The sequence below is a fragment of the Ammospiza caudacuta genome, chromosome 23 (assembly GCF_027887145.1).
Source record: "Ammospiza caudacuta isolate bAmmCau1 chromosome 23, bAmmCau1.pri, whole genome shotgun sequence".
Taxonomy (NCBI): domain Eukaryota; kingdom Metazoa; phylum Chordata; class Aves; order Passeriformes; family Passerellidae; genus Ammospiza; species Ammospiza caudacuta.
This window is the reverse complement of record NC_080615.1, coordinates 5,003,411-5,030,425: the sequence shown is the minus strand read 5'-3', so window position 1 is coordinate 5,030,425 and position 27,015 is coordinate 5,003,411. Positions and strand designations below refer to the sequence as shown.

Below are 27,015 nucleotides of genomic sequence, written 5' to 3'. Positions count from 1 at the left end.
GGTGCTCCAAGCTCTGTCCAGCCTGGCTTTGGACACTTCCAGGGACGTGGCAGCCACACCATCAGGAGGAATTTCTCCCCAGCATCCCATCTAAACTATTTTCTGTCAGTTTGAAGCCATTTCCCCTCCTCCTGTCAGTGCATGCTGTTGTAAACAGTCTCTCAGGAGATGGATACACAAAGCAGATCACAGTGAACTTCCTGCAGGTACAGAAGTTCCCATGTTATTTTAGTTCTGACATCAGGGAAATGGAAGAAAATAAAGCCAGCCTGCTAATTTTTAAGCCACATGGGTCCTCCACCAGCACAGCTGCCAAGCAGTGACACAGCTTAAAGAAAGACCAAGGATTTACAGAGATAACAAAGGACAAACTCCTCCAGCATGTTTGAACTGCACACTGTGGCACTTTTAAAGAAAAATCTCTTCATACCACAGAAAAAACCCCAACCCAACCCAATATAAATCATCAGACAAACTCATGCACAGCATTTGACAGCCAGGGCTGGCTCTTTTTAATTGGAGAGACAAAAAAAACCCAAGTTTTAAAATACAGCCATTGAAAAGACGACGAATTAAGAAACATGTAAACACAGCAGAGGCTTAATTACAACTTGCACTGCTTGGTTTGGTACCTGCCCACTCCCCTGTGCCTGGGAGGGAGGGAATGAGCCAAGTACAGCACAGAACCACCAGCTCAGGGGGCAGGACTGCCCCTGGACATGCTAACACAACACTGCTCTGGAGTACCTTGTCCTGGAGTGAGCCCAGCTGCTCTCTAGGGATGCTCAGCACATCTGCTCCACCCCACACAAACACGGGCCTAACAGGCTGAAAATGGTCCTTCAGATTGAGTAAAAATGGGGATTATTTCTGAATTCTGGTTCCACACACAGGGACATGGGGTAGGAAAAATCCCCCAAATCAATGTATAGGCTCAATCCATGTATAGGCTCAATCCATGTAAAGGCTCATGCACCTCTTCCAAAGGAACCCTCCAGGAGTGATGAGCAGATGTTGAAGCCACCTCCTTCCAGCCAGGCAATGATCTCACACCCAGCCAGGCAGGAAAAAACCACTCCTGGGATGCAGAGACATCTCCATCCAGGGGGTTTCTTTCCTTCCACATGGCCTACAACCCAGGGGAATAAAGGGATAAAGGGAATGAAGGAGTAAAGGAATAAAGGAATAAAGGCAAGGAGGGAGCTGAAGGAAAGCTGAAGAAGATTTTAAGGGCACTGCTGTGCTCAGTTCCCCTTAGAAGAACAGTTTGCTATCCCCAAGAGCTCCCCAAGGAGCCTCCCTTGTCCCTAAAGGATTGTGCCTGGCTGCAGCACAGCCATTTCCCCCAAAGGAAGGGAGAGAGGAGTGTCCCAAGTGACATCCAGGGCTCCCTGCCATGGCAGAGGTGCCCAGCCCTGCCCTGGCACAGCAGGGTGATGCTTGCAGGGAGATTTTGCAAGGCAGGGCCCAGCCCATGGCACAGACTCCCCATGGAGGGACAAGCAAGCCATGTCCTCAGTGGGGCACAGCAGAACCAGGGGGTGACAGGGGAGGGAGGAGTGTCCCCAGTGACATCCAGGATCCCCTGCCATGGAGGGACAAGCCAGCCAGGTCCTCAGCGGGGCACAGCAGAACCAGGGGTGACACAAGCACTGAGCAGAGATGAGCATTGGTGTCCTCCACAGAGCGAGACTGGCCAGCTCCACTACAAACCACAACCTTACACGTGGTGAGGAAAAGATAACTGACTTTGGCAAGCAGAAACACACATTTATCACTGAATACAGTAGCTGTCATGACAGAAAAAGCTCCCCTTCCCACCCCAGCCCCACTCCCTCCACCAGCACCGTCCCACTGAGCACAGCAGACACTTCCATTGCCCAGACACCTGCTCCACACTCAGCTGCAGGACAGAGGAGCTTGATTCCAGAGCCAAAAGGAAGCTGGACAAACTAACAAGCCACAAACTCAGGGAAATCCAGACAAATCCCACTTGACAAAGCTCCTATCCCAGCACTTGGTGCAGGCTGGTCTCTCCCTGGGATAGGAGGTGTCACCACCTGCTTGAACAGGATGGACATCCTCCAAACTCAGGCAATCAAGTCTACAAAGCCACATCTGATTTTTAATGGAGGAGTGACTTCCTTCTGGTAATGTTCTCATGAGTCTACTTAGCTGAAGGCTAAAAGCAGCTTATTTAAAAAAAAAGAAAACCCACATTCAGGTTCTCAGCTCACTGCGTGCTCTCAGACCTCGCTGGTGACTTCAGCTCAGGCCTCAGGAATGTGTCTCTGGAATCAGAGCTCTGCCACCCTTCCAGGTGCTGCCTGCTCCTTCCAGCAGCCCACACTGGCCTGTTTGAGCCTCCCACAACCACTGCATCCCCCTTCTGTCCCCACTAACCCTCATCCTGCAGGCAGCAAACCTCAGCAAACCAGACCACATGCACGTGTCCCCACCCTGCTGTCCATCCCCACACACAGCCTGCTCTGTCCCCAGGACACAGACACAGGCAGGGCAGCACAAACCCACCCACAGGAGAGCCCCCAGGAGCTGCTCTCCACACCTCCCTGCAGCAGCACCTGGGAGCAGCAGCCGAGTGTGGATCTCAGGACAAGATGAGGAAGGCACAGCTCGTGGCCAGGAGCCCTCCTGGCCCCACTTGTTGCCCACCCATGAGCACTGGGACCGTCACCGCTCTGCCCACCCCATGGCACCTCCTCCTGCAGCCACAGCTTCTGGTGGGACACAGCTCCACGTGGCTGGGTGGCAGTCCCAGGGCTGAGCCACCTCCAGCATCCAGCTGCTTGTGGCAAGGAATCCAACGCCAGCACGGAGAGGAAGAAGGGGAAGCAGCGAGGGGATGACACCACAAGGCTTCCAGCAGGCCACAGCAGTCTCTGATCCCTCCTCTAGCTCCTTCTGCTAGGATCTCCATCCAGCTCATCACAGGGCAAGATCTCGGCAAGGCAAGGAGAACATCCATCCTGCACAGCCCCAAAGCACCCTGGGCCTTCCCCGCTCTCTCCTTCCCCACAGCTGTGGGAGCCCTCGGGGCACAGAGGAGCTCAGGAGGAGATCAGGAGCTCGGCCACGGCCTCCAAGGAATGGATGGACTGGGCAGTGCCAGGCACCTCCAGTGCAGCTGGCGGAGCCCTCCCGCCCCGTCCCACCCCGCCAGTCCTCCGAAGAAAGGAATGCAGTCAGATCCGGGTGTTTATTCAGGGAGGGCCCTGCGAGTCCCGCGCTGCCGGGGGGTCCCGGCGCCCCCCGGCCTCACTGGCGGCCGTTGTTGTCCGCGGGCTGCCCCGGGGCCTTGGGCTCGCCGTGCGCCGAGCTGCCCTCGAAGCGCTGCGACGCGATGGCCGCCTGGTGGGACATGCTCTTCCTCACGATGTCCCCTTTCCTCCACAGCACCACCTCCTGCAGGGACACAGCAAGCGCTTGTCAGGGTTCATGAGACCTTCTGCTGAGAGAGACCCTTCTGCTGAGAGAGACCCTTCTGCTGAGACCCTCTGCTAGGACCTTCCGCTGAGACAGACCCTCTACTGAGACCTTCTGCCGAGAGAGAGCTTCTGCTGAGACTCTCTGCTGAGAGAGACCCTCTGCCGAGACCCTCTGCTGAGAACAACCTTCTGCTGAGACCTGGCAGGACCTTCTGCTAGGATCTTCTGCTGAGACCCTCTGCTGAGAGAGACCTTCTGCTAGGACTTTCTGCTGAGACCTTCTAGGACCTTCTGCTGGGACTGGCTAAGACCCTCTGCTGAGACCTGCTGGGACCTTCTGCTGTGACCCTCTGCTGGGACCTCCAGCTGCCCCACCCAGCCCCACAGGGTGAGCCAGGCTCCATGTTCCACCCCCAGCCAAGCCACACCTGGCAGTGCCTAAGGTGAAGCACAGAAGCTCCACCACTGAGCAGAAATGATATCCCAGGCATGCATTTTCCAGAGTCCTCCTCACCACCACACACATCTGACCTACATGGACATTCTTCTAGAAAATGTCTGCTGAGACCTCCTGCTGCCCCACCCAGCCCTGCAGGGTAAATCAGGCACAATGTCCCACCCACAGCCAGGACACACCTGGCAGTGCAGCCTGCCTGAAATTTGGGTAGAAAGCTCCCCTGTGGGGTCATAGATGGCATCCACAGCATCCGTGTCCTAGTGCCACTGGTAAGGTGAAGCACAGAAGCTCCACCACTGAGCAGAAAAGACATCCCAGGCAGGTTCCTCCTCACCACCACCCACATCTGACCTGCATGGACATTCTTCTAGATCATCCCTCCATGTGATGAATCCCAAAATGGACATTGTTCTAGACTATCTTTCCACTTGTTGAATCCCAGATTCCCAGCACGTCCTTGGAAAAGCATCCCAAAGAACCATGCACGGGTCCAAGGAGAGCAGCAGCCCTGGTTCTCACCTGCTGTTTGAAGTAGCGCCGCTCCTCCTCATCAATCAGCACCAGGTTGAGGTAATAACGCACAGAGAACTTCTTGTTGATGTCCCTCATGGTTGGAGTCAGCTCATAGCCAGCCAGAAAGAGCCTGATGGGAATGGACTCCCCTGGGAAGGGCACAGAGCTGTCAGCACAGACAGGATGCAGAGAGAAACCAGCAAAATGCAAACTCTCACGGCCACAACCTTTGTCACCGTTTCCACAAGTGGACTAACATGAGCTAGAAGACCTCAACTCCCTTCAGTGCTCAGCCAGATCCTGCCCTTGCTGACAGCTATTCCAGCTCCTCTCTAACAGCACAGGACTCTTTTGGGACCCGCATCAAGACAGCACTGCAGGAAAAAACGAGGAAGGTGACATTTTCTCTGCTGGGCAAAGAACAGTGGCACAGGAGATTGGCACTGAGCAAGAACAACACCTCTGCTCTGAGCTGCAGCAATGCCAGCTGCTGGCCCATGCCAACTGTGAATTTATAGCTGGTTCTGCCACTGCTTCATCAAAAGAATTATGATTCTGTCTTAGCTGCCCCTCATCACACCGGGGAAGGAAAGGGATCAGATCAATCCCCTGCTCTGAACCCACAACAATGGAAAGGGATGCTGAGCACAGAGGAAGTACTGCAAGGGTCATATTCCCACCCCAAAATCCTCCAGGAGAGCAGTGCTGGGGGCTCCTGTGCCCTCTCACCTCTCACAGGTGCCCCATCCATGATCTCGTACTTGGCAATGGTGTCGTTCTCGTGGTACACGTTGGGCCCCGTGCCCGTTGTCTCCCTCTTGATGATGTCTATCTCCATGTGCTTGATCTTGATCCGCACCAGCAGGAAGTAGATCTTCCCCACAATCACATCTTTTAAATGGTACCTGGCAGGAAACACCAGGATCAAACCCTGTGCAGCAGAGCAGGGCTCAGGCTGACGCACAGGAACTTGCTGGGCAGGCACTTTGCTCTCATCCCCAGCAGATGGCAAACCAACCACCCCCACCAGCCACCAGCCCTTCATTTCCATCCTCTGCTCTTCTGGAAACCCACAAGAACATTTAGCACAAGCAGATAAAATAAATACTTCGCTTCAGGCTGAATATCTACAAGAAACTCCTGTAAGAGTAAAGGCTCCAAAATCAGTATTTTATATCAATTAAAACCAACCCAAATCGCTGAATCATTCAGGTTGGAAAAGACCTCTGAGATCACTGAGTCCAACCAACACTTGCAGGGAGATTTGCCAGCACCAGCTGGGAAGGATGCACTAAGAGTAGTTTAAAAGAGCTCTTCCCAACTTCTTTGCTGGAGTTAATTCCCACTTCAGCTGTATTGCCTGGAAAGGAGCAACCATTGCCTTTTGGAGACACCTGGAAGTGCTGATCTGGATACAGGAGTGGGAAGCTACAGCAAGAATTTCATGCTGTGCTCCAGGCTCAGTGAGCCACAGCCATTGCTTCCCACCCCCTGACCCAGAGAGATGGGGAAAGGAGAGGAAGCCACGGAGCAGGGAGGATGTGAGCTGCCTCCCAGCCTCTCTGGAGCACGTGTGAGACATCAACTTTAAGGAATTTAGAGGATTTGAGGTTTTAGTTAGAGATAAGCTTTATTGGAGGTAATTAAAATCAATGGGTAGGCCTTGATGAAGTTAAGAGTTAGTAGTTAACTAATAATTGATTGCTTGGCAACACAATGTTGGGTTAGCTGGGTTTATAATGAAGAATACAGAAACTGATAAAGAGCTTTTAGGAACATAAGACAATTGTGGCTCCTCTGTTCTTAAACCAATTGAAGGGGGGAATGGGAGTTCTACCAAGGGTTCATTTGTCAGATTTGCATTGAAAAGGTAGAAAGGTCAGAACGAGGAAGACTGCATTTACTTCCTCCTTTTGGCACCCCTCCCCATGAAAGGGACCACTGACCCATTTCAAAGAACAAACCACATATGCTTAATAGCTTCTGAACTGATTACCATGCTTAATAGCTTTTGAACTAATTACCATGCTTAATAACTTTTGAACTAATTACCATAGGAAGCGGGGAATGGGATGTACCAAAATTATGAACATGCATTTGCATTTTGGGTATTCAATACCTGTATAGATAAAAGGACTCTGGAATCACCTGTAAATCACAGTGTGTATTTGGGAGCTATCCCACAATAAACATAAAATTTCTAACTTTAAACTGTTAGAGAGTTTTTGGATATTGGTACCAGATCAATATCCATATTGGGAATGGGATGTACCAAAGTGATGAATATGTATTTGTATTTTGGGTATTCAGTACCTGTATGGATAAAAGGGCTCTGTAATCACCTGTAAATTGTGGTGTGCATTTGGGAGCTATCCCACAATAAACAAACACTTTCTACATTTAAACTGTTAGGGACTTTTTGTCCATCACAATTGGATATTCAGTACTACATCAATATCCATGTTTTTTAATAAATCACATGGACATGGAATTCCTTTGAGGAAACCCCCAGCAGGTGGGTCCCCAGCTGCTCCTGAGCCACTCACTTGGACTTGTTGTACTCAAACTCGATGTGCAGGCAGTCCTCAATGCCCACTTCCATCTTGATGGAGGAGTTGAGCTCGGGGTAGGTGCTCAGCGTGTGCACAACGATGTCCATCTCCTTCACCACGTCGTTCAGCCGGCGGCTCACGGTGGCACGGAGGAAATACCTGCAGGGACAGTTGTCATGGGCATATTTCATCAAAAATCCTTTCCTTAGGATCTTTTCATCCTGAGAAGCTGAGAGGCCTCAGGAACAAAATGTAAACAATGGTTACCTGCTGCTGTGGAATGCAACAGGTGCATCTGGGATTGGTCTCATGGGGTTGTTTCTAATTAATGGTCAATCACAGTCCGGCTGTCTTGGACTCTCTGGTCAGTCACAAGATTTTATTATCATTCCATTCAAGCCTTGTGATTAAATCCTTTCTCTTTCTTTAGTGTAGTTTTAATATATCATTTTCTTTTAATATAATATATATCATAAAATAATAAATCAGACTTCTGAAACGTGGAGTCAAGATTCTCATCTCTTCCCTTGTCCTATGAACACCACCAAAGACAGGGTCACAGCAGGGACAGCCAAGGGGGGCTTGGGCTGTGCTATTTTCACTACACAGATCCATGTAAAGAGCTGAAATGCATTTCAATGCAAATCTAAACAAAATGTGTGATCAACTCTGCAGATCCACTGAGAAAGTTCCTTTTTTCCACTGAAGCTTGGAGTTTTCTCCTTGGCAAGGTGAGGGGCTCAGTTCAGCTCATGCACAGCTGAGGAGAGCCAGCATTTCAAGAACAGGGAATGGGGAATGTCCAAAGGGATGAAATAAGCAGGAAACCAAAGAATTGCCACAAAGAAGCAGAAGAGCAAGGAAGCTCCTCTTCCCATGTCATCTGCTGTTCCACTGCTCTTTTTTAGTGCAGATCTGAACAAAATAAACCCACAGCAAAAAGCCCCCAGCTCTTTACATGTACCTGCCCCTGGAGCAGCCAACACTCCCCACTGGAAAAGGCAGAAGGGAATTTTCAGATGGAAAAGCAGAATCCTCTCAGCTTCCAAGCATTTGTGAGCCTGGGTTACCTAAGGCCCATTTTGGGGATCTGAGGCACAGCCTGCACATGTTCAAACCACTGCCCTTTTGCAAGATTACATCAGGCTGCACAGCCACACCTCCCAGTGCAGATCTCAGACTTGTCCAACCCCCACTTTGAAGGCAGTGAAAGGATTTTGAGTCGATTGAGTGCCTTGATGTGAAATATCATTTCTAACACATGAACAAGGCACCAGCAAAGCATCTGTTTGCATACAGAGCACAATTAAAGTTGACAAGAGTGATTACAGCAAAAATATCCCCACTGGAGACTAAACCAAACAGTTTATTTTGATTTTTTGAATTATCAAATAAATTAGCAAGTATTTGACTCAAAAGGGGCTGATTTCTCTTGTCACTCAAAAGGGGAAAAACAAGTTCAATAAAGAGCCTGATGCATGCTTGTAAAATAAAGACCTCAAAGGCAGCTTTTTACAACTCAAAATTAATTTGGAGTTCTGCATCATCAGAGTGAATATCAGCACTCACATAGAGCAGAATTGGGGTCAGCCAGGGCAGGGCACTCACCTTAGCTTCACATTCTGCCCCGTGTAGGACTCGTAAGGTTTCTCCACGTGTGTGAACTCAAAGTCAAACGTTTGTGACTGAGTGAATTCCCCAGGCCGGGCCAGGTCCTTCACCAGGGACACGAACTCGTGGTGGTTCCCTCGGTCATAGTAGAGCTCTAGGAAAATGGAAATCCAAGTTAAGCTGAACCCCAGGTGACACAGGAGATTTTCAACGACTCTCTTGTCCAGGTCACTCCTTCCTTCAACACCATTCACCAGGGGAATGCACTTGTTCTCTGCTCTCCATCAGAGCCAGGTGCAGGCCACAATTTTCCTCCCTGAAACAGGAAGGAAAAGTCCACACAGCCTCCTTTACTACAATAAATCAAGAACTTGCCTTGGGGAGGCACAAGTTGCCTATTATCAATATTAAATATGGTCTGTAGTTCATGCAAACCCCTCCAATAATCTTCTGCACTGTATTCCAGGCCAAAGGCATTGCCCCTGTGAGGAAAAGCTTGTGTAGAACAGCCAGTGACAGAGCAAAACCGAGGGGACACGATGATTCCAACTGCTCCTGCTTATCCTTGGGCAGCAAAGAGCCTGAGTGGCCTTGGGCTGCAGCAGGGAATAAATGACAATGTTGATCCTGCTGCACAACCAGCCTGGGTGTGGGGAGGCAGCTGAATCCTCCAGCCCATGGATAACACATCCATGGCCATGTGAGCACGGTGAGGGAAGAGGTCTCACCTCTGGAAGCTCTGCTCAAACCAGCTCCAGGGACCAGCACTGCCTGGCTTTTCCCCACAACCCTCCCACAGCAGCAGGAAACTACAGCTTTCCTCCTTTAATGAAAGCAATCCTCCACACCTCCACTGCGTTTTCAGCCTCAAGACAAAGCAACAAAACCCTTCAATCTCTGCAATTTGCATGAACAGCTTGGGATTACCCAAACCATCAATGAAACCTGCCCTTCCCAGCCCTGTGTGTGAGCCTGTGCCTACAGGACACCCACACAGTCCTTCTGCAAGGCAAAGCCTTTCTGCTGAGATGAGGAAACAAAAACCTAAGTCATCACACAGTCACACTCACAAACTCAGTGTCAGCACTAAACTGTGCAGGGGAGGCTTCTGAGAGGTATTAGAGGTGCTCAGGAACTGCAGTTCAGCCCTCCTTGAGATGCACAATGAGATTTCAGCTTTTAAGTGATGCCTGTTCCTCACAGCCCTGTGCTCACCTTATCTCTCTAATGGAAATTTTGGCACTGGAGCTCCCCTCACTTACGCACAACAGCAAATGTCACCAAGCCCTTTAGGCTGGGCAGGTGACATAAATAACCCAGCCTCTGTCTGTGCACTGAATTTGTGTGTCCACTGAGAGGAAAGTGCTCGCTGATGTGACAGGGAGAAGCCACGTGCCAAGAGAAAAAAGAGGAAACAGCCACAGAAATGGAGGAATCAGCCCAGACCATCGTGACACACAATGCAGAAGGCACAAATCAAAAAAGCAAGGGGAGGCAGATGTCAGTGCACTGAGTTCTCTGCTACCTCAGAAGGTCATGTTTGGCACCCCGCAGCCTTTAGCAGAGTGATGTTTCCCACACTCCAGCCTGTCAAACAGGTATTAGCTGTAATTTCAGGTTTTCAGAGCTATAAGGTTTCCAGACTGAGAAAATAACCTGCCAGCATTTCAGTGGCTCGCTGAGGCCACAGCCACCAGAGGTGAAACCATCTGGAATGGGTTCTGGGCTCACCTGGGATCAGGCAGGACCCAGCACCCACAGTGTGGCCTTTGGTACCTGCTCTGGAGCATCTTCCCTGCAAAACATCCCTCCTTCACATCCCTGTTAAACTGCCTCACCTCCACGCTGACCTCGTGGCAGCAAGAAGTCAGAATACAAGATGGAAAGCATTGAGAAATGCAATTAGTGGAACAAACTTCAGTGATTTATCAGAAAGGCCTGAGGGGCATAAGGACTGATGTGCAGCCACAGCAGATGTAACACACCCTGCTTGGGCAATAATGTGCATACAAAGCAGTAATTCCATGCAGGCATGGCTCAAAAGTCTTCCAAAACAGGGAATGAGTTGCAGGCAAGGCAGCACAGCAGAGACAGTGGAGCAGGAAACAAAGTTCATATTGAATTTCCACTGGGAAATGTATCAATAGGAGCTCCTGGTGAGCAGCCTCACCTACACTCCATCATTTACACACTCCTTTCCTTTCCAAAAACCAGAGTCAGGCACAAGCACAGCCAATAAAACTCAAACAGCAGCATGGGGCTGGTGGGAAATCTCCTGCTCATGCTCCCTCACCACACGATTTGCAATGCAAAGGCTGCAGGCCCTTGGCTCCAGCAGTGATTTTGGGGTTTTAGAGCCAAGCACAGAGAGCCACAGATGTGAGGCCTCGCACGCAGCCACGGGAAGGAACATCCTGAATTTATTTTGGCCTGTGGGGCTCCAGGCATCTCCGTGGAGCAGGGACAGCTCTGCTCCGATGGAGGAGTGGGTGTGGCAGCTGCCTCTCCCCTTCGAAAGCAGGAAATATTAAACCTGAATTGCTTACACGCACAGATAACCACAAGTTTTGACCAACTTGAAGTCACCCAACCAACCGTGCAGGGTGTGTGGAGGAGAAGGTGGGATCAGCCCAGGTGAGCCTGCAGGCTCAGGAAAGGGGATTTACCCAGGGAAAAGGGACACAAGGACAAAACCCACCCCATCAGCACCCTCAGCATCCCTAAGAGGATCAGCAGGCAGGCAGCTCCTGGAGCAGGAACAGCCAGCATGGGGAGCAGGTCAGGGCTGAGCTGCAGCTGCAGGATGGAACCAAAGCGCGCCCGGCTCGGAGCTAAACCAGTGACCGAGCAGAAGAGAGAAATTAGGACAGGAGAACAATGACTTGGAAAAGGACTGGAATGCCCTTCCTTCTGCCAGGGCTTGAGCCTGGAGAACAGGCCAGGCTGCCCAGCTCGGAGGGTGGAATAATGTCCAGCAGCCATGGGAACGCTGCGTGCAGCCAGGAGCGAGAGGAACCTGCTCAACACCAGTGGGACCCCAGTGCCATGGGGCACAGCAATGCCCCCAGACCCCCAGTACCAATGGGACCCCAGTGCCATGGGGCACAGCAATGCCCCCAGACCCCCCGTAGCAGTGGGATCCCAGTGCCATGGGGCACAGCAATGCCCCCAGACCCCCAGTACCAATGGGACCCCAGTGCCATGGGGCACAGCAATGCCCCCAGGCCCCCAGTACCAATGGGACCCCAGTGCCATGGGGCACAGCAACGCCCCCAGACCCCCAGTACCAATGGGACCCCAGTGCCATGGGGCACAGCAATGCCCCCAGGCCCCCAGTACCAATGGGACCCCAGTGCCATGGGGCACAGCAATGCCCCCAGGCCCCCAGTACCAATGGGACCCCAGTGCCATGGGGCACAGCAACGCCCCCAGACCCCCGGTAGCAGTGGGTTACCATGGGATGCAGTGATGCTCTCTGGACTCTCAGCACCAGCAATGCTCTCTGGATCCCTGGCACCTGCAGGGATCTCCATGGGGTACCATGGGGTCCAGCAATGCTCCCCAGACCCCTGGCACGTGTGGGATGCAGTGATCCCCCCGAACCCCCGGCACCAGCGGGATCCCGGCACCCACGAGGGTTATCAGGAAGGGACCCGGCCCCGCAGGCCGCCCCGCTCACCGATCTGCCCGATGAACTCCACTTTGATGCCCTGGTGCTCCAGCCGCTTGTTGGGGTTCTTGAGGGTGAGGACCACCCTGCCCGACACGGTCTCGCCGTCATAGAAGAGGAAATATTTCTCCTTCTTGCCTTCCTCCGTCTTGTGCTCCACCCGCCGCCGGCTCTCGGCGTCGCTCAGCACCAGCTCCAGCTCCGGGCTCTGCCCGAACCCGAAGAAGCTCATGGTCCCGGGATGCGGCGCGGGCCGGCGCGGGCGGACCCCGCGGCCCCGCTGGCGGATCGCGGCCGGGGCGGGGCTGCGCGGGGCGGCGGCGGCGACGCCGGGGAAGGAGCCGGGGCGGCGGCGGTGGCAGCAGCGGCGGCGGCGGCGCGGGGGGGCCGCAATGCGGCAGCGCTGCCGGGGCGGCGGCGGCGGGACCCGCGCACCGCGCACCGCGCACCGCGCACCGCGCACCGCGCACCGCGCACCGCGCACCGCGCACCGCGCACCGCGCACCGCGCACCGCGCAGCTCCGCCCCGGCCCGGCCCGGCCGCGCCCGCCCCGCTCCTTCCGGGGCAGCGGCGCCCGCCGCGATTGGCCCGCGCCGCCCCGCGCTCGCCATTGGCGCGTTCGAAGGCAGGCGGGCGGCGGCAGCGATGGCGGCGGAGCGGCTGCGGAGCGCGCTCGGAGGGTGGCGGCTGCCGGAGCTGGCCGCAGGTGCGGGGTCGGCATCGGCATCGGCATCGGCATCGGGGTTAGGATAGGGATATTGGGAATGGGGTCGGGGTCAGGGTCAGGATTGGGGCCGGGGCCGGTTTGCCGACCGCTTTTCCGGTTTTGGTCGCTGTGTTTCTCGGTCTCTCTGTCCCGGTCTCGCTCTATGTTCCAGTCTCTCTGTCCCCGTCGAGGTCCCTATTCCGGTCCTGGTCTCTGTTCCTCTCCCGTTCTGTCTCTGTGTCCCGCTCTCCGTGTCGGTATCGGTCTCTGTTCCCCTTCCCAGTCCTGCCTCCGTTTCGGTCCCCGGTCTCTGTCCCCCTCTCTGTCTCTTTCCCGTTCTCTCTGTCCCGGTATCGGACTCTGTTACGGTAGCGGTCTCTGTTCCCCTCCCGGTCCTGCCTCGGTTTCGGTCCCTGTCTGGGTCTCTGTACCAGTCCTGGTCCCAATCTCGGTGTCAGTCTCTGTCCCGGTCCCGGTGTCAGTCCCGGTCCCGGTCCCGCTGGCTCTCCCCGGTCACCGGGGTGCGGCTGACCCCCGGCAGCTCCCGGCACTGACAGCGCTGCCCTTGGCGCGCCCGTGTCCCGCTGGATTTCGGCAGTCCGTGCTTATTTTGGAGCCTTATTTTGGGTGAAACGCGTGTTTCGGAGAAATCGCACCCGTGGCGCTTATAAACACTTTTTATTTTTATTTCTCTCAGTGTGGGTGGACACGGTGTGGGATGTGGATTTCACGGAGACCGAGCCTCTGGAGCCTTGGATAGCGGAGGAGATCACGGCCGATGGGCTCGACACCTTCACCCGCCTGTACAGCGCTCTGGCGCCCTTTGCTGCCGGGGACCAGGAGAGCCGAGAGGTGACATCCCCTGGGCAGAGCCTGCCACTCCCACTTGCTCTCTTTCACATCTGAAATTGGCAAAATATTAAAAAACTATTCAAACAGTTCTTGCTCTGTGTGCTGGAATGCTTCAGAAGGAAACTATTCCCAAATTTTAATAATAGATCATTATATTATATTATACTATATTATATTATACTATACTATTTTATATATCATATAATATATAATATAATATAACATATTATATATTATACTATACTATATCATACTGTATTATATTGTTATATATTATATACTTTATGTATATCATTATAGATATACATTATATATTACTATATATTATATTCTATATATTACATTAAGTATACATAGTGTTATTATGATTTTTAATATCAATATAATTTAACAATTATTAATTTTAATATAGTAATTTAATTATTACTCAAAATATTATAAATAATAATAAAATATATATATTAACAATTACAGTGTATTATACTTATTAGAATGCTTTTTAAAGCTTATAGTACATAGGGTGTTGGTCATGGTGGCACCTGTTAAAATCTGAATAATGGCTAGTTTTGGACATCCATGTTATTATGGCTTTCCTGACTATTCCTGTTTTGCCCTAGAATGTCTGGACCTTGTTTGCTGAGAGCAGCCTGTCCCACCAGGCCCTGGTGGCCGTGCTGCATCACTTTGTGCACGTGGGCCAGCACAAAAGAGCCAACGCACAGCAGAGGGTGTTTGCTCTGCACTCAGCTGGGCTCTACCTGCTGCTGCTGGAGATCCCAGGTGAGCCCTGAAATGTTCCTCTTCATGCCTGAGACAGGACAGGTTGGGCAGGGTTGGGTTTGTAACAATTCCAGGTGGAAAAAGTGGTGGTGTTGGCTTGATGGCCCTGAAATCCTCAGGGGTTTCACGAGCTGAGCGTGGTGTGAGTGCTGAGCAGTGTCACTGGACACTGTCACAGGGGGGTTTGGTGGCCCCAGAACGGGTCTGTGTCCTGTGACAAGGTGACAGAGGAGCGTGCACAGAGCTGGAACCACACAGGTCCCTCTGCTTTGACAGTCAAGGCAGGACCTTCTTCCTGTTTCTTCTCTGTAAGCAGGGAACACTTCATTGTGCAGCACATTTGGATGGGTTGGCTTGTGCAAACAGAAATACCAGTCTAGAATGACCAGCAGCTGAGTGTTTCCAGCAGGTTAGTTCACAGCTGGATCCCTTTGCATTCCAGCAGCCCTGAGGTTTTGCTGATGTCCAGGGTGCAGCTGGAAGGGGTCATTCAGCTGGTGATGCTGCTGGAATGTGTCACTGCTGATGATCCATCAGCCTGGTGCACTTCAGGCAGCTCTTTATTCTTCTCTTGAACTTTCTTAGGCTCTGGGGCGCCTGTGGAGAGATCATAGAACCACAAACTGATTTGGGTTCGGAGGGACCTTAAAGCTCATCTCATTCCATGGGCAGGGACACTTTCCACTAGACCAGGTTGCTCCAGCCTGGCACTGAACACTTCTAGGGGTGGGACACGATGCCCAGGTGGTTTGATGCTCTCTGTATCTTGTCTGGAACAGGACTGATGTTTGTCTTTTCTGAGCAGGCAGCATAGCCAACCAGGTGTTCCACCAAGTGATGTTTGATAAATGTCTTCACACCCTGACAAAATGCTGGCCTCAAGAGATGAAGAAAAGGAAGAAGGGACAGTCTCAAAGCTCTCAGCCCAATGCCAGAAGGAACAGAAAGAAAGGGAAACCAAGCAGGAACGACAGCTCCAGTGTAAGATATTTGTGCAATCCCTTCAGATACAAACAAATCCCTAGTAATAAGCAAATTATTGGCAAGCTGTTTCTCTTTTCTGCCAATACAGATGGAAGAGATGTTGGAAGAGGAGAAGGAAGAGGATGATGAGAATGTTTACCTCTCAACAGAAGATCTCCTCCAAGTCCGCAATGCCATCTTCCTTCTCTTGAAAAACTTCCTGAGGCTTCTGCCCAAGTTCTCCCTAAAAGAAAAGCCTCAGTGCATGCAGAACTGTGTGCAGGTAAGAAACATTCCGCTTGAGGAGCCTTATGTCCCCTAACACAGACTTTTTGGGGATGCAGAGCAGTCCACATGGTAGAGGTGGCAGCCCTGCCTTCCTTCACTTGGTCCCTGGTGGGAATTAGGGAGATGTGGGAGCAGGGTGCTGCTCTGTGGCTGCCTCTCCTGCTGAACACTTGCAAGTGTTTTGTTCCTGGAATCAGAAGGGTTTGGGTTGGAAGGGACCTTAAATCTCATCTTGTTCCACCCCCTGCCATGGCAGGGACACCTTCCACTGTCCCAGGCTGCTCCAAGCCCTGTCCATCCTGGCCTTGGACACTTCCAGGGATGCAGGGGCAGCCCCCATTTGTTCCTGGGGGGAGCTTCTGGGCTTTGGGCTCTGCTTTTGTTCTGTTCAAGGGAGATGTTTGAAAGTTAAACCCAGTGGAGTGACCCCAGCCATCCAGAGCCCTGCACAGCCTCCCCTCAGGGCACTGAGCTCAGCTTGGCTCTCTTCCCTTGCAGGTCTTTGTTGAGATGACCAGCTTTGAGCCAGTGCTCCACGAGTTCCAGTTTTCAGCAGCCATGTGAGCAAACAATTCTTAATATTTCTTAATATTTACATGATGGTCTGAACAAGTAAAGCCCTCAGTGCTTGCGTTGTCCTGTTTGTATAAAAATGAAAGTGACAAATTCTCTTATAAAGATAATTGGAATGTGTTCCACATGCTGACAGCAAACAGCATCTTGTGAATATTGAATGTTTCACAGTCAAAGAGCTCTTTTAATAGTCTTAATTTTTTTTATAGTCACATCTAAGTTTTTAATAGTCACATTTTTACATTTTCATTTTCACACTTTTAATTTTTTAATAGTCACATTTACTGTGATGAGAAGTGAACACATCTCTTTGCTTTCTTTCCTTAGGGATGTTAATAAAGCCAAGTACATTCCCGAGCTGGCCTATTATGGACTTCACTTACTGTGCTCCCCTCTCCACAGCACAGAGGATAAGGTACAAGTTCAACAGAATCTTTAACATCCTCACAGCAGCATGGAAAAGGAGTGGTTGCTTCTTTCTTTCTCAGCACGTCCTTTTTGCTTGGGTGGTTTTTACTTTTCACTTCAGTTTCCCTCTTTGTGCCATCTTTGCTGGGTCAGAGCAAAGATGATTTTTTTTCCACCCCAGTCCTTATTTGCTGCTGCACTTGTGTGCAGTGAATTCTGTGCTCTGCTGACTCTTATGGCAAATGAATTGAAAACAAAGGAGAGCTGCAGTGGCACTGGGTCTGTGAACCTTGAAGAGGAGAGTTCCAGGTGGCTGCCTTTGCCTGGAATGTTGTGATTCCCTGCTAGATGGAGCTGCAGCACCGCCTGGCAGCGTGTGAGGGGCTGGGCTGTGCACTCAGTGAGGCTGAGCAGGGCTGGTTCTTGTTCACAGAACACTCTGGGATGGTGGAGCAGCCAGTTCTGCCAGAAACTCCCATCTGTATTTGTTTAATTGGCAAGCAGAGCAGGCATCTCCCCCTTACCTGAGGGCTGCTGAAGGTTGGGTGTGCCCAGGCTGTGTCTGGGAGTCTGGGCTGGTTCTGAGCCTGCAGCCTGGGGATCAGCAGCTGTCTAATCAGGAAAGCCTGGAGAACACACCAGCCTGGTTATTCCTGAGTGCCAGCCCAGCTCCAGCAGCCCGTGTGTCTCTGCCTCCTTGGTTCCTCAGTGCAGCAGGAGCTTTGCAGAGCTGTTGGCATTTATGGTGACAGCAAGGTACAGTCACTCCCCTTCCCAGAGCTGCCTCATCTTCCCTACCTCTCCTGCTTTATCAGGGAATGTCAGGATCATGAGGCAAGCTGTGGTCCCAAAAAGATTCAAGGGAGACAACTCCAAGAGTTCAAGTACAAAACTTGCATTTAGCTTATGACATGTCCTGTGCAAAACCCAGTGAGTTTCCTCAAATTCCAAATGCTTCTGGCAAAAAGAAGTGTCCACAGGGGACTATGGAGGGGGGACTTTGTTTGGAGGGCAGCTGTTCATGCTTTCAGAAAGCCCTTCTGAGACCTTGCTGAGCTTGCATTAGAACATCACAGGTTCTAAACAAGGTATTGTATGTGTTTAGAAACTGTCCTCTTGGGATTTCTCTGCTAGGCGTAATGCTTTAACCTGTGCTGCTGGTTGGTTCTAAGCTTGATTCAGAATTATTTCCTGACCCTGGAGTGCCCATCTGTCAGAACCCAGGAAATTCCTCTGGCTGCCCTGGAGGACTCGAGCCCTTGCTTGGGGGCCTCAGAGCCCTTGGCACAGAGCCCAAGACCCCTGTGCCTTTGATCTTGACCCATGGAAAAACAATTACCAACCTTTATATGAAGAATTACAAGTCAAGAAAGTTTAAGTAGAATGATAGTGAATTTGTCACAGGGTGAAAAATAGATTTTTGAGGTTTTTAGAATGGGGGCTCAGGGTCCCAAGATGGAGGAATTTGGGCGCGCCCTGTCCTTTTTCCTTCTTCTTCTTGGCCTCCATGTTCTGGGTGATGGTGGCACTTTTAGATTGGTTTAGAGTAGAAGCTCACTGTCTAACATAGGTGATAGATGTTGGAAAGTTATGGTAGATATTGTACACGTAGTTTTTAGTATAAAAGATAACACCAGTGTGCCTCAACCCAACCTGCCAGACAGACCTTGGTGGGTCAGAGAAAGAATTTTTTAGATAAACACAATAAACAACCTTGAGAACAAGAACAGAAAAGTCCTGACTCCTTCTTTGACTGCTGAGCTGGGAAGAAAGAAGCTTGTAGATATGTCAGAGTCACTCTAATCAGCAGAGATTCTGAGACCATCCATGGAACGGAGCCTGCCAATAACCCCTTTGCAGCCCCTTCCATGTGTGTGTTTCTTTGCAGCCCCTTCCATGTGTGTGTTTCTTTGCAGCCCCTTCCATGTGTGTGTTTCTTTGCAGCCCCTTCCATGTGTGTGTTTCTTTGCAGCCCCTTCCATGTGTGTGTTTCTTTGCAGCCCCTTCCACGTGTGTGTTTCCTTGCAGACCCTTAGATGTGTGTGTTTCCTTGCAGCCCCTTCCATGTGTGTGTTTCCTTGCAGACCCTTAGATGTGTGTGTTTCCTTGCAGACCCTTAGATGTGTGTGTTTCCTTGCAGACCCTTCCATGTGTGTGTTTCTTTGTAGCCCCTTCCATGTGTGTTTCTTTGCACACCCTTAGGTGTGTGTGTTTCCTTGAAGACCCTTCCATGTGTGTTTCTTTGCAGCCCCTTCCATATGTGTGTTTCTTTGCAGACCCTTAGATGTGTGTTTCCTTGCAGCCCCTTCCATGTGTGTGTTTCTTTGCAGACCCTCAGGTGTGTGTGTTTCTTTGCAGACCCTCAGGTGTGTGTTCCAGCGGCTCCTCAGCGTGATTCTGATGGTGGAGAGCACTGGGGGCTCCAGGCGTGAGGCCCTTCCCATCACATCAGCTGTGACCAGCGCCAGGAACCAGGCTGTGAAATTCATCAGGTGACACTCAGAGCTCTGAGCATGGCTGCTCCTTTCTTCTGGCATGCCTTTGCTTTGCTGTTGAGGTGATAAAGGGATGAGACAAACTGCCACTGGCTTTGAAGTTGTTTGTGCAAATGAGGCTTAATTAAAATGTCTGGAATGGGAATTTACCCAGCCTGCTGGCGGAGGGGGAAGAAAAGGTGCTGTAGAAAGGACCTATTTTCTGTATTTTGCTTTGTGTCAGTTTTTCAAGTCTTGTGTTTAACTACAGAGAATTGTGAAGGAAATGAAAGATTAACATGGAGTTCATTCCTCTGTAGTTCCTGCTCTTTCCTGCTTAATGATGTGTTTTGCCTGTGTTTATTCCCTCTTTTGGGGATCCATGTTGTTGGAAGTGTAGTTTGTGCACAGATCCCCAGACAACATATAAAAGTAGATTAAGAACAAAGAAGCTTTTCATGTTACCCTTCTCCTTGTTAGAAAAGTATGGGAAGAAATTATTTTTTGCCTGCAAAGCCAGGTTAATGTGGGAAGCAAGGATGGTTCTCTGGTCATATCTTGCTGTACTCATGATTGCAGAATCATGGCCACTTTTCCTGACTTTTCAAATGCATTCCAAAAGGAATGTCCTTGACTTTTCCTCTGCTATAAACCAGCTCTGTTAAAATCTGCTTCCCTCTCTCTCTCTCCCCTGTGCAGTTCTCTGGTGGAGGAGCTGAAGGAAGCTGTTTATCCTGTTCTGCGAATCCTGCTCCAACATATCTGTACCAAGGTATGCCAAGCTCTGCTGCTTCTTGGGCTGGAGAACTCATGAGGATACATTGGAACATCATTAATACTTTAGGAAATCAGTTTTCACAATCTTTTCTAAGGAGTGAAAACGTGTGATGGTGAAGTAGTGACTGAGGAAGCTGTGATGATTCTCGCTGTTGTTGAATGTGAATGTATCAGCTCATTAAATAAAAAACCACTTCTCTTAAGCCCTGAAATGCCTTTCTGGCATCCAGAGCAGAGCAGTGAAGAATCACAGGGTGCCCTTGTGTCTTTCAGGTTTTAATTAAATTTTCTTTCAGGTCCCAGACAAGGCTGATTATCGCACCTACGCTGCCCAGGCCCTGGCAACCCTGCTGGACAAACTCCCCTGTGCAGAGTTTGCTGAATTCATTGCTTGGCTTTATAAATACTCACTCACCAAAGTAAGTGCATTTCCTTGATGCTTTGGAGATGAAGGGTTCAATCTCAGCCCTGAATAGCTCTGTCACTGCTGGTACCCAGAGGCAAGAAAACCCTGTGTTCACTTCCATTAACAGAGCGCCTCGTGTGCTTTTTTCTTCCTGCAGGTTTCCTACAGAGTGTTTGCTCTTGATGTAGCCTTGGCTTTGTTGGAGCTGCCAGAGAGGAGCCCAGGCAGCTCCTTGTCCCAGGATCAGCAGAGTTTGTTAAAGCACACGTTTTTAGTGCAGGTCATGGTGTTTGGCCGGTGCTCAGACAAAGCCCCCGTGGTCCGGAGCAAAGCTCTCAGCAGCCTCGCCCATTGTCTCGAGATGAAAGCTGCTGCCACCTTGGAGAGCATTCAGGACTTACTACAGAGCTGTGAGTACTGTGGGCACATGAGGTAATGAAAATCGTTCTTGAACTTTCAAGGGGATAATTGCTGGGAGGTAGGAGTTGTCAGGAACTTAAAAACTGGCACTAAGCAGAGTCCTTACGTGCTGTGCCATAATGAGCAGTAATTCATGAGCTGTTGGGAAGGATGAAAGTTTGACAAGAAAGTCTCACAGATACGTATGTTTAGCAGAAAGATTTTTAAATGTGGAGTCTGATGAAGGAATAGAGATGGAAGCAAGTTTTGATATAGAAGAAAAGAATTGCTGAGCCAGTCTTACTGGATAACCAAGGAGGCAAAGGGTGTGTTAGTTAGAAGGGGCTTTTATGGCTTAGAGCAAAAGATAAACTCAATCTAAACAAGAAGATGTTTTTACTAAGCAGAAAGATAGCACAGGCAAACAAGCCTGCTGATGTTGCAAATAGAAAAAAGGTCTCAGAATTTTCCACTGCAAGAAAACTGAAAAACAACTTCTAGCTTAAACTGTAATGTACTGACTTTTAGTGATTGGAGAACAGTAACATGAATATGGTAATTACAGTAGTTATGATGGGCTATAGATAATAGTTAAGGTGTAGATGGGTTCTACTGCATTAAGATGCTCAGCAAAGAAAAGTATAGAATGCATTGTAACCAAAACCAAAGTATAGAATGCACTGTAACCTAAACTAAGGGTCTCCAGGCCTGCCTGCAGCTGGGGCTGACAGCTGTGGGCACAGCTCTGTCACCCACAACTCTGGACTGCTGGAATGTCTTGGATGGAATAAACTGCATTTTGGAGAGCCACCTGGAGTCCCACATCCCTCATTTAAACTCTTACAATGAGCCTTGTTCCTTATGAAGCCTTATATTTGGGAGAGATTTATCCTCCTGTATCAGTTCTAAAGAGATTCCTCTGTGAGGTCCCTTTGAAGGATGTTTACAGACAACCCAAAATTGCTCATTGGGAAAAAAAAAAAAAAAAAAAAGCAGTTCATTCTTGCCTGACAGCTGATTAAATCTTGAGTTGCCTTTTGCTTCTGCTAATTTGTTCTATTCGTGACTGGCATGCCGAGCTCCCCCAGGTGTGCTGAAGGCCAGATGGCACAACTCAGAGCCTGCACACAGCATCCCATGGCTAGAAAGGAATTTGGAATGGCAGGGATATCCAGAATTCAAATACTTTGTTTGATTTCCTTTCTTATTTCTCTTTTTTGGCAGCCTCTGTCCGCACAGTGTTGGAAGCGAACACAAACACTGCGAGCGTGACAGTCAGTGCAGAAGGTATAGAGTCATTCTCTTCCAGTAAGTCTCAGGCTTTTCTTGGCATGCCATTTCCTAAAAAACACACGTATCTGTTAAACCTAGGGCATGCATGAGGCTCTCTGTTTAACACTGAACCATCTTCTTGTCAGGTGAATATATGCTTTTGTTATTCCTCAGCTTTTATCTTTTCTTTCAGCTGTGTCCAACCATCCACTGAGGACCTTCCCAACTCTCAGAACTGTGGAGCTGACAGACAGCAGTGACACTGCTGGGCCTGATGGTATGTCAGAATTAAAGCAGCCTTTCCAGATAAGCATTCAAAGCCTTAATTGAAATCAGACTTTCTGAAGTGTATTCATTGTCCATTTCTCAAAGGAAGTGGAGAAATCTTTTACAAAACACTTTGGGGTGATGAAGGGGGTGGAATTGCCAGCCATAAAGAAACACTATTTCCACTCAAGTCTGAAAAATACATTTAATCCTGAAATGCAGATGTCTGTTGGTACTAATGCGGTGGCAACCCTTGTTGAGAAGCAGGTAATTTATTCTTCCCAATTTGTAATTTATGTGGAATGTAACACTTGTAGCTCCATGAATTTCAGGGTAATTAAATCTCTTGCTCCAGTGCACAAAGAACTGATCTATTTTGCTGTATAAAGCACAGCACCTTTCTGTTCTGTAGGCAAGGATCTGCTTCTCTGCAGCATCAGGTTGAAAGCTGAAAGCAGAGTGTCACACAAAATGTCCTGATGCAGCATGGCAAGCTGCCTCTAATGTGTTGATAGCATGAAATCACCATGCAAGCTGGCTTTTGTGGCCGGGATGTTCCTCCTTTAAACCTCTCCTTTTCTTTTCCTCTTGTGTGGAAAAGCTTTTCTTGCTAACCTTTCAACCCCTGCCAGGATCTGCGCTCTCAGTTCTTGCTGTTCACCTCCCCTGAACTGCTGACAGTTCAATTCTCTGCTTGCCTCACATCCTGCAGTGCTGCCTTTGTTCCACGCTGCTCCTCACATGGGATCTCCCTCCCTATCTCCAGGAGCCAGGCTCCAATCTCCCCCCATTGAAAGCTCCTTCTTTTTGTTGATAAATTTTCCTTAATCTGCTCCCTCAGACAGACAAGTCCTCCAGGCCACTCAAGGTATTGTGAATTCCCTGTTTAGTTGCAGGCTCCTCGTGCCAGAGGATGCCTGGGTTTGTCTCTGATACCCAGCTGAGCACACACTTGGCACTTGGCAAAACAAATTAAGAAAAGGCTGGAATGAATAAAGCCTTGTCTGGAGCTCCAGAGGATTCTGGAATGCAGGGCTCTCCGAGGCAGTCAAGGTGCATTAGCAAAGCTGTCTGGCCCATGCCTGTGCCTGGCTTGTGCCTGTGCTAATTTTGCTCTCCTCTGAAGACCAAACAGCTCATTTCTCTTAGAAAAGAAAGAAATCTCAGCCAGGGATAGTCAGAACATGCTCAGTGCTCAAGGGCAGAGATAAGGAGGGTGGGGATAACCTGCAAGGTGAGCTGTGCACTGCAGAATTTCCCCTGCACACCAGCATCAAACATTCCCTTCCTTTAGGAGTTCTCAGGCTTTAGAACTTGGGAATTTTGGTTGTTTTGTTGATTTTTTTCCCCCTCTCTCTTTTCTACATCAGAAAAATCAATGTCAAAGTGTGATTATTTGGTCACCTTCACAAGACTGGATTATTTTAGTGGCAAAATCTTGCAGTGGGGAAGGTTTTGTGCTCTTCCTGTGCAGCTGCTCTTGGGAGGAGGGTGGAAACTGCACTTAGCTGCCCATTAAGAAAGCCCAGATCAAAGTCCCTTTGCTTCCTTTTGGTAAAAATGTATTTTTAAGCTAGTTTTGCTTAGTTCCCTGTGACTAATCCTGTTTTTAATGGCAACAGGATGGATGTCCATGTGAATCTCTAAGTAACAGATCTCCAAATTTGGCATATCTTTGGGAAATCTGACAAACAGCAATAAATAAAAACCTTAAAAGCCATGATAAAATGCTTGAAGTCCTTATGGCCAGTTAATAGCCTAGTGATTCAAAATGTGAGAAATAATTGATCTGTGAATTCAGTTGTGTGCCATTTAATAACTTCTTGCCTCGATGATGTATTTTTCCTTGCCAACATGCAGAAATAAGTATGAATATGGCTGTACAGGGTGAAATTTGAGCCCTAACGTGACACCCAGGGAAGAGAGATGTGTTCTGGCTTCCTTGCAGACTCTGAGGAGGTGCTTTGCAGCTGCTGGTTCAATTCTGCAGCCTCGAGGAGTTCACAAACGGAGTCATTTTCCCTCTGTAGCACTCAGCAGTTCATACATTGGTGCTGTGTGCAGCTCTGAGGCAGAACTCCCAGGAGGCTGTGGGTGTTGAGAGCTCTGGAGAGCCTCCCCTGGCTCTGTGCTGGCTCCTTTTGTCTGAGCTCTGCCCAGGGAGCTCTTCCCACAGGTACCAGGGTCACCTGAGCCACAGACTGTGCCTGACCCATCTGCTGAGCTCTGAAGGTAGCCTCACATCTTTTGTGTAGACAAATGAAAAGGTCAGAAATTGCAGATTCACCTTTTTTCTTTTTTTGCTGTATGTCTCTCAAGTAATTTGTTCCATCATTTTCTTTTGTGATATATTAAGATGAGTTTTCAAGTGAGCGAAGCGGGGAAATGGTTTGGGTTTGTTTTTTCTTCTGGCTTATGCCTCATTCTGGATTTTTTTGGGTGGTTTTAATTGTCCAGTCCTTGTGAAAGTTTTGGGGGATTGTTTTTGCTGTTTTACTGAGTTTGTGCTGCTTAAGGGTGGTGAGCCACTGGCACAGGGTGCCCAGAGCAGCTGGGGCTGCCCCTGGATCCCTGGCAGTGCCCAAGGCCAGGCTGGATGGGGCTCTGAGCATCTGGGACAGTGGAAGGTCCCTGTCCATGGCAGGAGTGGAACAAGATGAGATTTAAGGTCCCTTCCAACCAAACCATCCTGGGGTTGTGTTGTTCCAACTAATGCTGTTCGTGGGGGTAATTCCATTTTATCTTCATTTTGGATAGGAAAAGAAGTCATGGCCATGCTGAGGATGAGAGCTGGAGATGAGAAAACCAACGTGAGGAAATCTGCCCTGCAGGTAGGGTGAGGTTTGCATCCTTCCCTGCTCCCAGTGATTACCCAAAATTGTTAATAATTAATTAGGCCACAGCTTTGCTGCGAACTCTGTCACTTTGCCCACTTGTAGCTTCCTGCTCTCCCTGCAGAGTGCCTTAGAGGCATTTAGGATCTTGTTTACTAGCTCCTGATAAGTAAATAACGCAGGCATAATGATGGAAATTTCTCTAGTACCCTTGCTGGCATTCTGTTATTCCATCATTTGCGAGGAGAGGCTCTTGTCAAATGTCAATAGGCATTTCAATTAAGAGACTTCCTCATAAACTGAAGCATATTAGCTGCTTAGTTTGTTTTGACCTTGTTAGCCAAGGGATTAGGTTATATCCAGCCTCTTTCTGAGCTCTGTGCTGCTTTCCTTGCTGCTCATTTCTTTAATGAAGTCATTAGCTTTTAAAGAGAGATGCTTCAATGGAAATTTCCTTGTTTTAAAAAAGAGGTGTCTGCTGCTGACTGCCTTCCTCTGTTAGTCCTCTTCACCCCAGCTCTTCCCCCTCAATTCACACACTGATTTGAGCTTCCCAGTCAGGGCTTTGCAATTCATGTTTTAATGCTTTCTGATTAAGAATAAAAATAAATCCCTCTTGCTTATTATGAAGTAAGAACAGTGGCTCATACGAGAGGCACGTTACTTTCAAGGGGAAATTGTGACACCCTCCCTCTCCAGCTGCTGTTCCAGAGCAGCAATGACTGGAATGATGTTTTGTGATTCATTTTCCATCTCTGGCTGTGCCCAGCACTCATGAATTGTTAATGTGCTTCACTCTGGGTGTGATGAATCTCTGGCTGCCGTTGGTGGGGGGTAAATTGTATTTCTGCTTTGCCACCCAGTGCGCCTGGTGTGCCCAGCCCAGCTGAACCTAAATGGTGGGTCCAAAATGGGATGGGATTTGGGGACAAAGAAAGAAGTTCATGGTGACTGCATTCTTGTGAAATAACAACTTCTAGCCTAAACAGGACAGCTGGGGTCTAGGTAGGATCAGTTGGGTTTGGAGTCCCAATTACCCTCCTTAAAATTGTTCCAAATATCAAGGCAAGTGCAATGAGATGCCTGTTGCATTCAGTAATTCTATCTGGTTAAGATGTTCCTATCATAATTAATGAAAAGATTTTGAAGGCTGCAAAGCATTGGGGAAGGACAAGGGGTTTTTTTGACCACCTGTTTTTAAGCTGCCCCCGAGAAAGTTCCACAAGTAAAGCCCATGCAGTTTGTGATTATCAATGCAAATGGCAACACCAGAATGGAACTCAAACCCCTTTTTATTGAGCTCTGCTCCAAAACCCAACCAAACATCTTGCAGCTGTAAATGTAGATGGGAACCCTTCGTGGGAGCTTTGAAATGCAGCTCTATTGGAATTAAATACCAATATAGCCAGATGGGACGTACCTGGGCTTGTCTGGCCCTTGCTGCTTGACCAAAAGGGGACAACAGTGGTGTGTTCACCCCACAGACACTTTGGGCTGCCTGGGTGTGTGGTGTTTCACCCCACAGACACTTTGGGCTGGCTGGGTGCTGCAGCTGGGCCCGTGGGGACAAGTCCAGGCCTGCAGGAGCTCTGGTGGTGCTGGGATGGAGCTTCCCCCCATAACAGGGGCTGCTCCTCAGGTTTCCCTCTGCCAGAGAAGCTTTAAGGCGATGGTGAAGGAAAGGAGTCGGTTCTGATGGAGGGTTTGGATGCAGAGCTTTATTCTGGCCCACAGGCCTCTGAATGCAGCACCAGCTCCAACAGAAC

General features: G+C 49.5%; 2 protein-coding genes across 3 annotated transcripts in view; one reads left to right on the top strand and one right to left on the bottom strand.

Moving 5' to 3' along the window:
• Positions 1–481: 481 nt before the first annotated feature.
• VPS26B (VPS26 retromer complex component B) lies at positions 482–12,534 on the bottom strand. Its single transcript, XM_058818979.1, has 6 exons — positions 12,259–12,534; positions 8,577–8,733; positions 6,963–7,127; positions 5,146–5,321; positions 4,423–4,565; positions 482–3,423 (listed from the first exon to the last, which is right to left on the bottom strand). Exons 1-6 carry the CDS (start codon positions 12,479–12,481, stop codon positions 3,277–3,279), a joined length of 1,011 nt encoding a protein of 336 aa, XP_058674962.1. The 5' UTR covers positions 12,482–12,534; the 3' UTR covers positions 482–3,276.
• A 354-nt stretch (positions 12,535–12,888) lies between these two features.
• Positions 12,889–27,015, top strand: part of NCAPD3 (non-SMC condensin II complex subunit D3) — a 40,640-nt gene continuing 26,513 nt past the window's right edge. Inside the window, exons 1-14 of one of the 2 annotated variants that reach the window (XM_058819074.1) lie at positions 12,889–12,956; positions 13,654–13,808; positions 14,426–14,588; positions 15,394–15,569; positions 15,661–15,834; positions 16,338–16,399; positions 16,740–16,827; positions 19,179–19,312; positions 19,994–20,066; positions 20,368–20,490; positions 20,635–20,887; positions 22,101–22,163; positions 22,342–22,425; positions 25,173–25,246. In XM_058819074.1, the coding sequence (XP_058675057.1) occupies positions 12,896–12,956; positions 13,654–13,808; positions 14,426–14,588; positions 15,394–15,569; positions 15,661–15,834; positions 16,338–16,399; positions 16,740–16,827; positions 19,179–19,312; positions 19,994–20,066; positions 20,368–20,490; positions 20,635–20,887; positions 22,101–22,163; positions 22,342–22,425; positions 25,173–25,246 (1,683 nt within the window). In that variant the 5' untranslated portion in view covers positions 12,889–12,895. Of the gene's footprint in view, positions 12,957–13,653; positions 13,809–14,425; positions 14,589–15,393; positions 15,570–15,660; positions 15,835–16,337; positions 16,400–16,739; positions 16,828–19,178; positions 19,313–19,993; positions 20,067–20,367; positions 20,491–20,634; positions 20,888–22,100; positions 22,185–22,341; positions 22,426–25,172; positions 25,247–27,015 lie in introns of both variants that reach the window. The other variant, XM_058819073.1, reaches the window with a different exon arrangement.